The 16,459-nt window shown below is 40.7% G+C and overlaps 1 protein-coding gene across 2 annotated transcripts in view; it reads left to right on the top strand.

The window, feature by feature from the left end:
• Positions 1-16,459, top strand: part of Jazf1 (JAZF zinc finger 1) — a 328,417-nt gene that overhangs the window by 174,566 nt on the left and 137,392 nt on the right. For both annotated transcript variants that reach the window (XM_046426002.2, XM_058573141.1), the window contains exon 2: positions 8,652-8,724. In XM_046426002.2, the coding sequence (XP_046281958.1) occupies positions 8,652-8,724 (73 nt within the window). The remainder of the gene's footprint in view (positions 1-8,651; positions 8,725-16,459) is intronic.

Here is a 16,459-nt window from a genome sequence, read left to right as displayed (position 1 = left end):
TCTCTATGCTGTCTCCCTTAAAACTTGCCTTGGTCCCCACTCATCAGTAAAATATTCCCAGATCAGCACCATCTGTGCTCTTTCCCATGATTCTAAATTTTGAATCATCTTGAACATCTGTGCATTTTTTTTCCTCCTCAGTATGTATACTGAAAGTCATTTTGCACATGGGTCTCTGCTCCTCTCCTGAGTCATTGCTGTCTGAGCTCAATGCTTATCCTTGTGTCCCTCTCAGTTACTGCATGTCCAGGGCATTCATCTGGTCATTCATCATACATCATAGTGGGCACTAATTATTGACAGCCAGAACTTAGGATATATTGCTTCTAAGACCAATCTCCTTAAAGCCTTATCAATTTGTTGAGGTAATAAGATAGATTTGAAAATATATATGGTAGAAGTAAAATATGGGCCAGGGCCTTAGAAGAAGGGTAGGATTTCTTTGAACAAACAATGTCAGGCAGAAGGAGAGAGAGGCCCCCTTTTGATAAACAGATACTCCCAGCTTTAAGAGGGGAATTCCAGAGCCCTGTTTTCCTGCCTTTTCTGTCACTTAGCCACACCAGTAACTGTCTTCTCTTATACATACCTGCATATGGACCCTTTTCATGAACCTGGGATGCTACTTTATTGGCTTTTATATTACATGCTACTTAGATTCATCATTGGGTTCGTTTCTGGGGAAAATAGGCAAGCATACATGTATACATGCACACACACCTGCACATACCTGTAGGATTAGAGGGGACCAAGCTTTGGCCTTACTCTAGTTTGAAAGAATTTTATTGTTGTTTAATCCCAGCACCCAGGTTTCTAGAGCTGCTAGATACACATGGGCAGGCTGTATTTTTCACAAAGATATATAGCAGCCATGATGGTGTTTGGCAGGCTGTTATGATTTGGATGTGAGATGTCCCCCAAAAGCTCACGTGTAAGACAATGCAAGAAGGTTCAGAGGAGAAATGGTTGAGTTTTGAGAGTCTTAACCCAATCAGTGAATTAATCCCCTGATAGGGATTAACAGTGGTAACTGAAGGCAGGTCAGGTGTGGCCGGAGGAGGTGGGCATAGGGGGTGTGCCTTTGGGGTATATGTATTAGATCTGGTGAGTGTAGTCTCTCTTCTTTCTGATCATTGTGTGAGCTGCCTCCCTCTGCCATAATGTTCCACCATGATGTTCAGCCTCACCTCAAGCCTGAGGAACGGAGCTGGCTGTCTATGACTAAGACCCCTGAAACCATGAGCCCTTCCTCCTCTACAATGGTTCTTGTTGGCTCTTTTAGTCACATCAGCAAACAAACTGACTGAAACACGGGCGCTGTCATCATAGGTAGCAAGATAAGAGCTTAGGTGGATCAATAATGCCCTTTCACCACTGAACAGTGTGGACTAGTGTCATTTTCATAGATATAGGGTACCCAGCTCATACCTTGGGGAAAATTCAAGCAGTCGCCAAACTGTAGGAGCTTGGTGAGTTGAGAAAGAGTTAGCATCCTTGTCTACATAGTTCATTTCTGATAACTTTAACCCTCTGGCCATGCCAGAAATAGGGAAGGCTGCAGGGTGCTCTGTTTGTTTGTAAGTCAGCCTCCTGGAGCATTGTCCAAACAGTTCTTGGTTGATTCATGTTTATTCATTCACTTGTGGCTGGAAAATTCAGGCTACAGATGTGAACACGAATGCTTTTTTTAATAGATGGTGTTATATTGTGTTGCATGGCATCCCCGACTTTTTAGATATTTAACTCATAAAGTTTACGGCAACACTAAACTGCATCTGGATTTCACATTGAATTTGGGAAGGCAAGAATCTCACTGTAATTTGCACTGACTTCTCTGTAATGGAAATTATGGCTTGGGAGAAGTTTCAAATGACGTGTCTATAAACTAAGGAAAAGTTGATCTGTTCAAAGGCTGGTCACACGCAATTGTAGGGTTGTTTTTTTTTTTTTTAAAGCCATTGCCAACAAGAAATATTTGTTTCAGCAGCTGAAATAAACTAGCCATGAATAAAAAGTTGGTCTATGTAAATAGTTGGTTCAACAAATTCAGTCTTAAAAGTAGAGTGAAAGTGGGTAGGGATATAGCTCAGTTGGTAGAGTGCTTGACTCGACATGCACAAGGCCCCAGGTTCAATCCCCAGCACCACAAAAGAAGAAAAAAAAAGTGAAAGTTGCAACAGAACTCTCTGCTGGGCTTTTAATAAAGCCACAAAGATTACCTGTATGGAACCCAGTGCTGCAACTGGATGGTAGCAATGAGTTGACTTCACAGGATGTTGAATTGCCTTTTTGTTGGTCAGAATGCTGGCCTAACAGGACTTAGGATGCAGAGCTTCTTGTCCCAGGGCTGTCCATTCTGGATTGGTAAGGAGGCTTGTCACCTAACTTCCAGGGCCTCCGTTTACTTGCCCTTTTTTTTTCTTTTCTTTTTTTTTTTTAATATATAAGGGATTTGAACCCAAGGGCACACGACCACATCCACCCTTTTTTAGATTTTAGAGACGAGGTCTAGCTGAGTTGCTTAGGGCCTCACTAAGTTGCTGAGGCTGGCTTTGAACTTGTGATCCTCCTGCTTTCAGCTGCCTGAGCCGCTGGGATTACAGGCATGCGCCACCACGCCCCGTTTACTTGCTCTTTTCCTTGTGTCCACTGACCACCTCCTCCTCTCCCTCTCTTCTTCCCTGCCCTCCCCATTTGTTGGTCTTGGTGTCTCTTATTCACAGTCAAGACTTTTCTTCCAAAGTCTAGTGATCATCCCTTGTCTGTTTTTGGCTCATATATTAGACCCAGGCAATAAAAGCTGAGAGGAGCCTCTGGAAGGAAGCATGATGGAGCTTGTTGATTGTGGACTTAATTGTCTGAAGATCATTTAATTAAGGAATCACCAGATGTCAGCATCTGGCCATCTTTTTTCTGCTCCCATTTAAACTTAATCAGAGGAGAGTCTCGCTGATGGGCTTCCAGGGTTCTTAGGAGCGTGGAGCCCGCACATTACCACTGTAATCCTGTGTTCAGCCCTGTACTCTCCCCTCTCGCCTCCTGTACTGTATTTGGTGTCCTGCTTCGGTGTCCCTCCGTCATCTACCTTTTAAGCATTGCCTCCTCGTCTCTTTCAGTCCTGACCCTTCTCTTTGTCTTTTGCCCAAGCCGGCACCTCCAAGTCCAGAGCCACTTGGGGCCTCTGCCAAGGGATCAGCTCCTGGCTCTGGGTCTCCCCCACTGCAGCCACTTGACATTGGAACTTCATCTGCACGCTAGCTCTCTTCCTGTTTGGGTTTTCCATGTTCTAAAACACAGGCTGAAATAACTTTGCTATGTCTCCTTTCTGTTCTATCTTTGGTGAGTTTATTCTTTGTTTCCACATCTGTGAAGGCTTGAATGGTGAAGGAAACAAATGCCTTTGAGGAAACTGCCGTACTTAACCCAAAGTTTTCAATTTTCTCATAAGATGAATTGACCAGTGTATCTGCTCCATCTCCCACATGCCAGACACTGAGCTGAGGGCTGAAGAGAAACCAGTTCCTCACATCTGAAAAGCGTGACAGGGAAAAAGAACATTCCCAGGTAATGTCCCTTCAGTGGCACAAGTTCAGTGGTGGTGCTTGGAAGTGCTGCCTGATAAAGAGGAAGGTGTGACAGACTCTACCCAGGATGCTGTAGAAGGCTACAACAAACTCTTAAGCCCTGCGACTTTTCAATTTCAACAGCTGGAGGAAGCCTGCAGACTGTGCCCTTCACTTATTATTGGAATAACTGAGTGATTCTAAAGAAATGGGTGTATCCAGCCCAGATCTCCAAAATCACTCATCTGGCTGGGTGGATGGTTGCCTCTCTAGGGCCTTCCCACCCACCCACATCCTCTCGGCCCCCTACAGTTGCCATACATACTTAGTAAAGAACTGGTGTCTGGAAGATATGGAATGGGAAGGCCTCTCAAGGGGCGTGATGTCACATTTTCCCCTCATTGCTGCTTTTCAGTCTGAGATAACTTGTTGCTGGTAGAAGCCTTGTCAACTTTGCAGAGAGGCTTTGCAGCCTCTTAAATTGACTTTCTTAAATTGTAAGTAGTTTCAGGTATATAAAATACAAAATCCCAGCAAGTTACACCAGCTAGAGCATAGCCAAAGCCTATGGGCTCATTAATTAGCTTCAGCTGACCCAGCACAAAACTCCAATAGAGTTTACAGGCGAGCTTGAAGATAAAACTGCAAAAAAGGGAAATATTGCAAACCCAGACCTTTGCTTGCCTTTGGCCTCCATGTTGAAGATGGCAAAGCTGATGAATGTGGGTCTCATGGTTTTGAGCAAGGGAGTTGGTGGTGTTGGCCTTTCCTGAGTCATATTGCTCTTCTAGTTCCTATAGAAAAGGGCTCCATTCCTGGTTTCTGACAACTTACCAGTCCCCACCACCCCTAACCTTGAGAATCAATGGGAGGTAGAGCCCTGACAACTTGAGCCCTTGCAATTCAATTGAGCCTATCAAATCATGAGTCTCTAAGATCCCATGACCTATGGAAATCTTCTACTTTGTGTGCTGGCTCTAGTGTTAAATAGCTAAGTTCTTACCATGGAGCTGTACATTTGGAATATTACTCTGAGATTATAATATAAAAATCACATGTTGCCACCCACTTTAGAGATGCTCTTTTAGGAACTTTGAAGTAAGTTGATGGTTTTTATCACTTGAGTACTTCCAAAGACTTTTTAATATTTGAACTGTTTTAACCTTCAATCAACTTAAGGTCTGAATACACAAGAGAGAGAGTGTGCGGGGGGTGGGGGGGGGGTGGCTGAAACGGAAATGGGGTCATAGTTCATCAGTACTGGGCTTGGCATTACCCTGCCCTGTTGGGAAAGTTTATCTTCCCGTCACTTGTTATTGATGTAGAAGTGGTAGTGTTATGTGTGGCTGTAGATGGCCACATTATAGAAATGGCCAAATTGCCAACTTAAGCATTGTCATGTGGCTATGAAAAATTCAAGCATCTCTATCCACAGACCACTTATGTGGTTTTTGTATCTGGACAGTTGTAGCTGCTGTTCCAATTCTGGTTAGGACAGAAAAATATCTGGGAGGTGGTGTGCTATGAGCATTTGTTTCTTATTAGATTCTCAATTATAGGGACTTATCTGCAAAAATTTTCAAATGACATGGCACACAGTATAAGAAAAAATTTTAATGATCATTAATATCCAGTAGATAGTTTCCAGTTTAACCTGATTGTGTTCCTTCTATCCTCATAATCCTCATGAGGAGGGACATCATTGTGCAATACCTGAGGAAACCATCCTACCGCAAAATTCCTAGTCTCTTCCCTCTGCAGTCTTTTCCAGTACAAAGTGTATAGCTAACATCAGACAGTTACGTTTGTCAGGGAAGGAGAAATAATGAAGGCAGCTATTATACTTTTACTGAATGCAAAGCATTCGGTAGTGTAATTAAACTCATAAAAATGGTGAGTCATGATCACCACGAAACAGCCAGCCAGGAAGTGAATGACGAAGCCCATGTTTATTTGGGACCAGCAGCTGATGTGGGTCCTCCAGTAGCAGTTCACAGGCCTCTCCTGAGTTTTGGATACCAAGTGCCTCATCTCATTTTAAGAACTCAAAGTTTTAATGAATATTCTAAAGGCTGTCCAAGGAAATGTTTAATATGAGTGAGTTTAGGCCTGGGAGACATCCATCTATAATTTTTGGTAACAAACAAGACAGCAGAATTTCCATTATTAGGAAAAAAGAGTCCTGCCCAAGGTACTTCCAGGTGGTCTTTTTTGGTCATGGTGAAGGTAGCATTTCAAAGCGTCCAGAAGTCTGTCTCCCATTTATAATTTGATATGTGGGCGGGCATAAGCCTGTCATAGGTTATAGAATGTGGTGAAGCAAAGTTAGAAAACATTCGAAATCTTGTTTTGAAAATACAATGCTAAACATTTTTGATTCTTTATGAAACGAGATGATGATGCAATTTGTGTGACTGTCATGTGCCAAAATCATTTATTTGAATGGTTTACTTGAACATCAGAGAAGCACAGAATTTTATATATAGTTCTGTCTATCTCTTTCCCAGCGAGGTACTAGAGCCTTTTCTGCATCAGTCAGTTTTTGCTTGAGGTAATCACATATGAGGTAATCTTTTGCCTCTTATAGAAGCAAAGATTTATTTTGGCTCATTGTTTCAAAGGTTTCAGTTCGGGCTCATTTGGTTCTGATGCTACATCGTGGCAGAGAACACATGGCAGAGAAAGTGGCTCATTTGATGGTGGCCAGGAAACAGGAGGGGCTGAGCTCCCAATAACCCCTTCAAGAGCATTCCCCAGTGACCTGACCTCTTCCAACTAGGCCCTACCTCCTAAAGGTCCCCCCCACCTCCTAGTAGCACCACAGGCTATTGACCATGTCTTTAACACAAGGACTTTTGGGGAATATTCCAGATCCAAACTATAACAAGCTTGAAGTAGAAAAGAAAAACATAAATGTATGCGTGCATATATCTGTACACACACGTGCATGTGTGCACACTAGTAAGAGAAATCAAAATCAAGGTAACTTAGAAAGGTAATATTTAAAATATTTTAATAATTACATAATTTGAGAACAAAGGAAAGCATTAGAAGATGGTTTGTGGGAAAACTGTTAGGTTGAAAATCAGTTACAGGAACAGACAAAAATAAAAGGTATTATTAAAATGTTTATTGGCTTCTTAACACTTTACTCCTTCATATACATTTTTAGACTGACTTTCCTCTTTTCCCCTGGAAATACTAAACCTTATATAATTGTGTCTCATGCATCTCTTTTGAAGGAATGGATTTTAGTGAATTGAGTTTGGATCCCTGTCTCGAAAGCAAAGCTCCTGAATCCTTTATAACTAACCTTGAAATAGAACCATTTTGTGAGCACTTGAGAAATTTCCCACAAGGACATTTGCAATCATTGCCTTGTTCTCTCTCTCTCCTCTCTCTTCATTTTCATGTTTTTCGTGTCCAATCTCTCATTTCTTACCTCGTTAAGCACCTTGAGGACCTCACAGGATTGGAATGTCAGTCACCATTTGCATTCATGGCCTGCCCAGCATGCCAATGTGCCATTTCTCTGGACAAAGCAACTTTACCTGTTGAGCATGGTTCTAATGTCTCCTCTCTGAGTCTGTTCCTCTCAGAAAGGTGGATACAGCCAAGTTAGAAGAGTGGAAGGGTTGTGTTTGCAAACTGTTATCCCTTGAAGAGTGGCTCCTTATACTCAGAGCTGCTTGCCCTATGTCTAACCTGATTGAGGAGCAGCCTCAATTGCACAAGTCATCATGATAGGGGGAGGAAATGCTGAGTTACTGATCTGTTCTCATTTGCACTGCCAAAAACTCAAGACCCGACTTGATGGAGCCATTCAGAGAATCTTTGTCTCTTGTTTCAGTATTTGGCTTTTAAAGACTTGTGATGGCAGAGACCCAAAGGAAGCAGGATTTCTGAATAGTGTGTCTCTGAAATTCTTGGCACAGGAGAACGATAAAGTGAACATGGGATTCTTAACTTTAACACTGAGAATAAAACTGTCTCTGCTGTCCAGTTTCTGCTGGGAGTCCGAAGCACTGTCAATGGCTTTCTCTGTCTTTTGCCGCCCATGTTCTCTGCCGCTGGGTCTGCTGCCTTCCCCCGTCACCTGTTAATGCACATGGGGGTTACTGCATGTATCTCACATCTACCACGTGCAGTAAACACTTCCTGTGCAAAGGTGCTTGAAACAACATCTGTCATGACATCAAAGGAAGTGTGACTGCCAAGTGCAGCTGGAGGACTTCTAATAACGCGGTGCTTTAGAGGAGGCTATAATGAAATCTGTGAACCGTCTGAGACTTTTTCTAAGCAAACAGCGTGTGGTCACCTTCCTCCCTTTGCTTCTTCCTTTTGTTATTATATAAACATTGTTTTGCATATATTTAGGCAATCATTTCTCCGTGTGAGAAGCTTGAGAACAGGTTCCTGGTTGTGAGAAGTACATTTTTTTGGCACCGTGCTAAGAGAAGCGCCACTATGGAATGTCGCCATGAATTCTGCCTTTTTCAGTAGAAAACCCCTCTGGTGAATGTGCTGTTTGTTAACTCTGAACCCAGTATGAGAGTTTCTGATTAAGAGTCTAGAAAAGTTATAATAAACTCATTATACATTTAAAAAGGAGAAGAGCTGCCCTCCAGAATATGAATCCAAACTCAAAAAAAGCATTCAGTGAACAAGAACAATGCTCAGTAGATTTTCAAATTGATGGAGCTTTCCAATGGAAACTAATTTGTTCCAGCATTGAAGTGGGCATAATTAACAGAGACTTTCTTTCTTAGGCCGATTAACCACCGAAAACCATGCCAACATTGTAACTGTAAGCAGTGAAAACCAATATTTATGAGGGGGATTGTGCAAGGGTTTGGGTGACAGATGGGCATTTTATCACTGTTGATGTTTGGAATTCCCTTGAAAAGTAATGCAATATCTTGTTATTTATGAATGAATGAACAAATGATTGTGCTTTGCTGACTGGGTTTTCTTTAAAAAGACATATTCTAAATTAATCTCTTTCTCTGGTTAGCCTCTATTTATGTGTGGGAGCCTCGTATATTCTGATGCAAAACCTGAAAAATTGTAATTGTGTTTTTATTGCAGATACAGATCCACGTGTTTTAGAAAAACAAGAATTACAGCAGCCAACCTATGTTGCCCTCAGTTACATTAATAGGTAAGCCATTTTCAGAATTTATAGCAACCTCATCTGCCACTTATTTACCTTTTAAATGCATATTTTTAGCAGTACAGGGCAACAATAATGCTTTCAATCTTAAAAATGTTTGCATGAGATTATTTTAAATCAACTTCTATTTGGAATTTTCTGTTCATTGGTAGGAGATGTAGAATTATAGTCCTGTGCATGTGGCTAAAAATGTGACTGATTTATAAGCTCATTCTGGAAGTATTTTGTATGCAGAGTTAGAATATGCTCTTTTGACTTCATAAGGCAATGTGGGAAATTAATGGATTTATGTTGGAGTGACCCTTTTAAATCCTGGGGTGAAGAGGTACTTTATGGATTCAAAACATGGTTAGAATATCAGAATATATCAGGATATAACAAATTGAAATAATTTAATTTCAGAAATTTAGTAGCAGCTCATCTTTTAGTAAAAACATTCTTAGCAACTAACCCCATCTGTGTAGAATAACATGAGTTTTTACTTAAACTGAACGTGTGAGCCCAACTTGAGGGAACCGTTTCGAACTTGATATATCAGGTCTAAAAGAAGACTTAGTGTTTCAGCCAACTCAAATAATTAAGGAGACAGTAATTTTTTGGAGAGAACTTGAAATCACCTTAGGTTAAGAAAACATACACTCCCAAAGCGAAAAAGACAAAGTAAAAGCAAAACTAGTTTTTAATGAGAACAAGAAACTCTCTGCTCATAATTCAGCCCATGAATTTCTATTGATTGTCCCTTTTATATAAAGTGAGGAGTGTTTCCAGTCTCTTGGTACCAGAGTTGTGGTTTAGAGCCTAGAGTGGAAAGTTGGGAATGAATTATCTGTACTGTTTGATTCGAGTGCCTTTTTAGGAAACTTGTTCAATTCTTGCCCAGACAGAGCTGTGACTTGGTCACCTGTGCTGTTTGAAGTTCTTCTATGAAGCATGTTTTCAAAAGGATGCATAATATAAACATCTATTTGCATATCTGATTTCCTCATCAGTATTCCCAAGAAATAATATAAGAGATCTATAGTTTTTCATTACCATGGTTTTAAAAATTGTATCAGATACAAAAAAAGATGTGTATGGTTATCTGGGTTTCATCATGGAGCCTGGCTTTATCATGGAGCCTGTGTTTTCAGCAATCAGCAAGGGTTTTGAGAAGTCTTTAGTTATATCTTAGGCTTATATAATTTTTATTAGCCTACTAATATTGTGGGATAGATGAATAGGCATGTAGATTAATTATGATATTGAATAGGACTTTTAATAGTGTGGCTATTCTGATTTGGGTAAATTGTCACTGTCATATGTACAAATTTGTGCAATATTAAACCATACTGCTTATCATTTCCAGTGGGTTTATTCAGGCCATGTCCAATCCAGAATATCACATTAGTCCTGGACATTTTAATCCCTCAAGTCTCTTTTAATCTGACCCAGTCCTGGGATTGAAAATGATTTATCAAAGAGATGGTCCAGTTGGATACTGAAAAATATTCTTTTTTCTCTAGAATGTTCCCACCCTTTGCTTTGTTCTTCCCCCCTCAAGGTACCATTTGGTGGTTTCCTCTTTGTCCTATATTTATTTTAAATTGCAAGTTAGACTTGATCTTGAACTGGATATTTTATTATATTTAGAGACCTGAGACAAATGATAGAGCAAGTCTGAGCTGGTGGAGAAGTAGGCATATGTAGTGGGCCAGTAATTTACTAATGCCTTCTTGGTGAGGAGGACAAGTGAGAGTTTGCCTAGATTACCAGCTGCTCACGCAGGATGCCTCTGTGGGGAGCGGGCACATTCCCAACATGGTACTCTCCACACAGTAGACACTCTAGTATTTGTCAATGGTAGATAAAAGCTGAGTAGAGAAAAGAGCCAAGCAACTGATGGCTGCAAGCCTGGCCATGGTGGAAAGATGTTCTGGGGTCTTCTGAACCTTTGATAAAAGAAGGGAAACACAGCAGTGTCAAAATCCAGATGAGCCAGTACAGATTTTAAAAAATAATATTATAAGTTAGGTAGAATGAGCAACAACACCAACGAAGTTTGACAGCAATATCCTGAATGTAGCAGAAAATAATACTATGTTTTTAAAAAATTAAGTTGAATGAATAAGAGGTTCATTTTTTTTCCTGAACCTCAGGGAAATAAATTCTAATTTTGCTGAGCAGTGAAGGCGGAGAAATGATTAATATTGCTCTGTTCATATGTCTGTTAACCCCAGTGGACATCTAGGCATCCCAAAATTGAGATGGAACTTTCTTTGGCAATGACATTGACTAATCATCAGAGAGATATGGTCTTTAACAAGGAGCTCACGTTTTTGGGTTATTTAAAAGAAGATGAAAGCAGTTGTAGAAATCATTGCCTTTATTTAGCTATTTTAAATTGTTATACACTGTTTAACATAATGTTAAAAATCATATTTACAAGTAGAAAGGGAAAGTCTTTGATTCCCTTAAAAGCAGGTCTGTTCGGTGAATGACTTTATGGAAATCGGCTGGCTATTGGCTGGTTTTTGGATTTTTACATTCAATCTGCTACAGTACTATATCAGATAACCTCTGGAAAATCTCATTGTACACTTGTGAGAAAAATGGGGGGCGGGCAAATGACAATACCCAAGGGTCAGTGGGGTCAAACTTGCACAGGTAGGCTCCAGAATCTAATTGCCATATAGCTAGACTTGTTGAGATATTGGAGTATTCATTAGGAAAGTAGGAGGAGAATTTGGAAGACTAACATTGGAAAAGTAAGTTAGGACAGATATAAAAATAATACAGAATAATTACCATGCCCTCAATAACTGGAGGTTAGCAGCTTAATAGGATCAAACAATAGAAACAGCAGAAGCTAAAAGACCGTGAGAAGAGCAGGAATTCCTGTTAGATCACTACCACGGAATTGGGTTGAGCATATGCAGTGAATCCTAGCATATGCCTCAGGTCCCATGGGGAAGGGAACTTTCACATCTGCAACCAATAGGAAAGAAAGGGTGGAGCACAGGGAGCACACAGGAGGCCATCCTTCACTTGACTCACCTGCAAGGCAGGGGACAGGTGACTGCAGGGAGAAGTCAGGTGAGTCTCCTCAAAAAGCTTGCGAAGAAGCAAAGGCTGCCTTGGGTGGTTCCTTCAAGCTGTTATTAAAGTAGTTCGGGTAGCCATACTGAGGTGACAAGGTAGCTTATTAATAACTTGTGATTCCCAGAAATAGATAACTAAGAAGGGATAACATACATGACCAAGGCTCTACTGTTATTTCAAAATGTTTTTATTAAATAACATGATTGGAGTTTGCAAATAACTCCAATTCATTTAAACTTTAATGTTTAAAATATATATAGCATTTTATATAAGATGTAAAGAATTATCATGCCCAGTAAATTGCTGCCTTCTTACATTCAACCCTTACCATTTACTGCTTAATAAAATTTTCTTATAACTATACTATAGCTCTACTCTAATTCTCTTTGTCAGATCCCTGCACTGTTTGGTGCAGTAATTATAGATTTCACCTCTAAAAATGTTTTTACTTGGCTTAATGTTTGCTCTTAAAGTTAGACATCAAATTCTAAAGTGTGTTTTATAAAAAAGTATTTCCAAGAAATAATCAATAGCCCTCCCCTACACACACACGCACACACACACACACCCTACCTCTTACTTGCAGTAGGATACTGAGATCATTAAGGTTGGGAAATCATGAATTAAATGTCTCCTCCCCTCTGCTTGATATGCCTTTTATATCTCTAAAGGGGGCAATATAATTCTAACATGTACCTGATCCCAGGGTGCTTTTTGTTAAAGCACTAATGGGACTAGTGTTCTGGACACATAATTCAGGGTTGCTGAAGTAATATCACTTCCACCACCCTCCCCAATTTCCTCAAGGAACCCTGAAGTCTTTTATGCAGATGGCTTTGTATTTTTTTCTGATTCAAATTGCAGAATTCTTTTTCTCAGTCACCTGGGAAGGAGGACAAAACTGTACCCAAAGGCACTGGCTTGATCACCTTCTCTTGCACCTCTTTTAATGATGATCCATCTACTTCCCGTACACTGATCAGACATCGAATTGCCCTCTATTAAAAACGAAGATTTTTCCCTCAAAAACCATCTCTGCTTTTTCCACACCTCCATGTTATTTTCCTTTTATTTCAGAAGTAGAACAATGCAGTGGTTTAGGGTAAGCAGTGGAATTAGACTGTTTAGGTTAAAGTCCCATCTGCTCTCCAAGCTGTGTGACAGAGTTGGCAAGTCTTGGCCTCCGTTTCCTCATCTCTAATAATACCTCCCTTATTGTGGATATTTAATCAGTTGGTGCATATAAAGCACTTGTTCTGCACCTGTGACATAGTCAGTGCTATGTTAAAAAAAAAAAAAAATCTTTTCATTCTCTGTATTCTCCTGGTAAGTCCCCTTTCACTACCAAGTTGCTGATTGGAGGAACACCTGCAGGGGAAGTATTGCTTTGGAATATGACCAGAACAATTTCCACCAGGAAAGAATCTCCTTGAGAACAGAGACATCTCCCATCTCCCCTAACTGTGTGTCAGACCCCAGAACAGTGTCTGGCTCATTGTAGAGCCTCATTAAATATTTACCAAAGAACTGAAAAAACTTGTTTGATTCTAAGAATTATAGGGATACTTTCGTGAGACTAGGAGCCTCTACCCAGCTGTGTTAAAAGACCTGTTTCCTTATAATATAACTTTATTATGAATGAAAATCAATACTATACACTTTTATTCCACATTTACCTGGCCTGCAGCATAAAAATGTACTCGGTGATGGCTATTACTAGTTGTCCTACCACAAATAACTAGGCAACTGTAGGAGGTAGTGGTTTTCAGGCTCCAGGTAATAGGTAGTAGAGGATTACAGTTCCCCAAGAAAAAGGAAGTTTAGGAGGCGAGAGCCACCAGTCACCCAGCTCTTGCCACCTGAGGATGGTGTCCTCACTGCGGCCCAGTGAACAGAGCCCAAGCAGACCATGACAGTGTCTTTCTGCTGACAAGGTCGAGGAGGCAGAACCCGGGTTGGGGCAGCTAAGGCTACTGTAATTGTGTGTGTGTGTGTTTCTGTATGTACATGTATTGGGGCAGGAAAGGAAGACTGGAGGTAAGGGAGCTGTTCAGATTTCCAGAAGTCCATGATTGAGTGTCAAAGAAAAGCTGCAACAAGGTTGGGAATGGAATAAAGGGACCCTGTGGCTGGAAGTTTCCCACATGGAGACTTTGTTAGTACCCTAGTCTTCTGATTGATAAATCAGAAAGACAACAGATTAGAAATAAGGACTTTGTTCTAGAATATGGCTTGTTCTAGAGGTACCCCAACAACATCTAAAACCAAACCTCCATCATTCCTCAGAGGAGAGAGAATTTGGGGGTGAGTCCTGACAAGTTAGTCTGAAACATTCAGGGTTTCCAGATGTTTGGTCTCATAAAGTATAAATCTTGGCCAACATAAGCTCAGTATAATCAGCCTGTAATTGAACTGCCTATTGGAACAAAACTCCATCTGCTTCAGAATGAATTAGGTACCACACTAATATACAACAAAACTGCAAGACCTGACGGAAACAGGAGAATCTTCTCTTAGACAAGATAAAGCAGTCAATAGAGACCTTCCCTGACATGGCCTAGATGTTGGATTTGGGGAAACAAAGACTTGAAAGCAGCCATTAGAAATGTGTTCAAGGATTTAAAGTAAAATCTGAATAAGAGGTTGTTTTGAATGAAAATAAAATCAGTCTGGATGCTTTTTTTTCCCCTCCTACCAGAATGTGAACTATTTAATGAAAGCTTTCTTCCTCTTTCCCACTTTTCTTCCACTCCAAAACCTCGCCTAATCCTCCCAAACTCTCACTCTTGCTGTTTCAGTTGGACTCATTTTTGCCAGATTATAGTCAGTCATAGCCTCATAAAAAATGCTGTAATTAGCAGAGCTTGCACTGGCGTTCTATTTTATACAAACAAGCCTGAAGCGTTTGATTTTGTTTTAAAATCTAAAAGCAGTGGGGTTTTTTTTCTTTTTTCACGAAACCACCTGTTTATGGTCTTCTGAGAGCAGTCATTTATTACAGTACCAAACACACTTTCCTATTGTCCTCCTTTGTCTACTGAATCTGCGCACCCCAGACTGAAGTTTGTGGCCTAATGCACACCATAAACATGTTGCATGCTGTTAGGTCTCAAACACCAGACACTGTGCTACCATTTTCTTCGTCTGTGTTTTTATGGACATCAGTTGAAACAAAGCTGAGATGGCTGCCTGCCAGGTTTTCCTTGTAATATCTCTAACCTGATTTGGCCTGCTCATTGTGTTCTGCAAAGACCATATACTCTTGAGGGGAACTGGGAAGCTAGAAAGAGCTCTTGTGTGACATTTTGGCTTGCTCCCACATAATTAGGTTGTATTGCTGGCACAGAACGCGTGGTAGGAGAGGTGAGTCTTGGAAGTTGAGTGATATGATTCACTTGTTAGACACTGGGCCTCTTAGTCTCTGGTTTGTTCCTGGGGCAATCTATGTGTCAAGCAAGTTACTTATACAACTGAAATCGCTTTTTTTTTTTTTTTTGGAACCAGGGATTGAACCTTCGCCCCGCCCCCCCACTTTTTTTTTTTTTAATTTTGAGACAGAGTCTTGGTAAGTTGCTTAGGGACATAATGCTACTTATGGTTCACACATCGATATTTGTGGCTGATCTTATGTCTCTTTGAGACAATTTCAAAGCTACGATACATTTTTCCAAAATCTTTAAATTTATTGCAGGCAAGTAACAATCCCATGATGCTAAAATAATCTAGAACAGACTTTGGTTTTCTTTTTTGCCCCCCCTGTATAGAAACCCATTTTTTGGAGTTTACCATAACACATAGCAGTTCCTGCTTAGGAGACCGATTTCCCCACTGACAGTCTCCAGTGCTACACACACACACACACACACACACACACACACGCACGTGCACGCACGTGCACGCACACACATATACATGGCGGTAGAGTGTATTTTGATGTACATGCATGGAATATAACCCATTCCAATTAGGATTCCATTCTTGTGGGATCCCATTCTAATTGGATACATAATGTGGAATTTCACTGATCATGTATTCATATATGAACATAGGAAAGTTATATCTGATTCATTTTACTGTCTTTCCTAGTCCCATCTCCCCTTCCTTCCCTTCATTCCCCTTTGTCTAGTCCAACAAATTTCTATTCTTCCCCTTACTACCCTCCCTCGTTGTGGGTTAGCATCCACATTTCAGAGAACATTTGGCCTTTGGTTTTTTGGGACTGGCTTATTTCACTCAGCATGATATTCTCCGGCTCCATCCATTCACTAGCAAATGCCATAATTTCATTCTTTATAGCTGAATAGTATTTCTTTATAAATATATATACCTCAGTTTATTTATCCATCCGTCTGTTGAAGGGCACCTAAGTTGATTCCCTTCTCATTTCTGCTCATAGGTGATGGTGGTGCCCTCCTTGGCCTATTGTGGTTGGCCACTTTGTTTCTGAAAACTCTCCCCTCTTAGGCCCATTATCTCCTCTATCCTGATTCTTATTCTTCCTCTTTGCCCCACACTGGCTTCTCCCTAAATCTTGCCTCTAGTGTGTTGCTTTTGTCTGTATTTGTTCCATGACCTTAGCTATCACCTGGAGAGGATCCCTGACTTCCTAATCCCAGGTTTCCTCCAACCCGCTTTCCTAGCTGTA

Source organism: Marmota monax, unplaced genomic scaffold, assembly GCF_021218885.2.
Source record: "Marmota monax isolate L192 unplaced genomic scaffold, Marmota_monax_Labrador192_F-V1.1 WCK01_AAM20220418_F8-fsc00133, whole genome shotgun sequence".
NCBI lineage: Eukaryota > Metazoa > Chordata > Mammalia > Rodentia > Sciuridae > Marmota > Marmota monax.
This window is presented reverse-complemented; position numbering and strand designations above follow the sequence as displayed.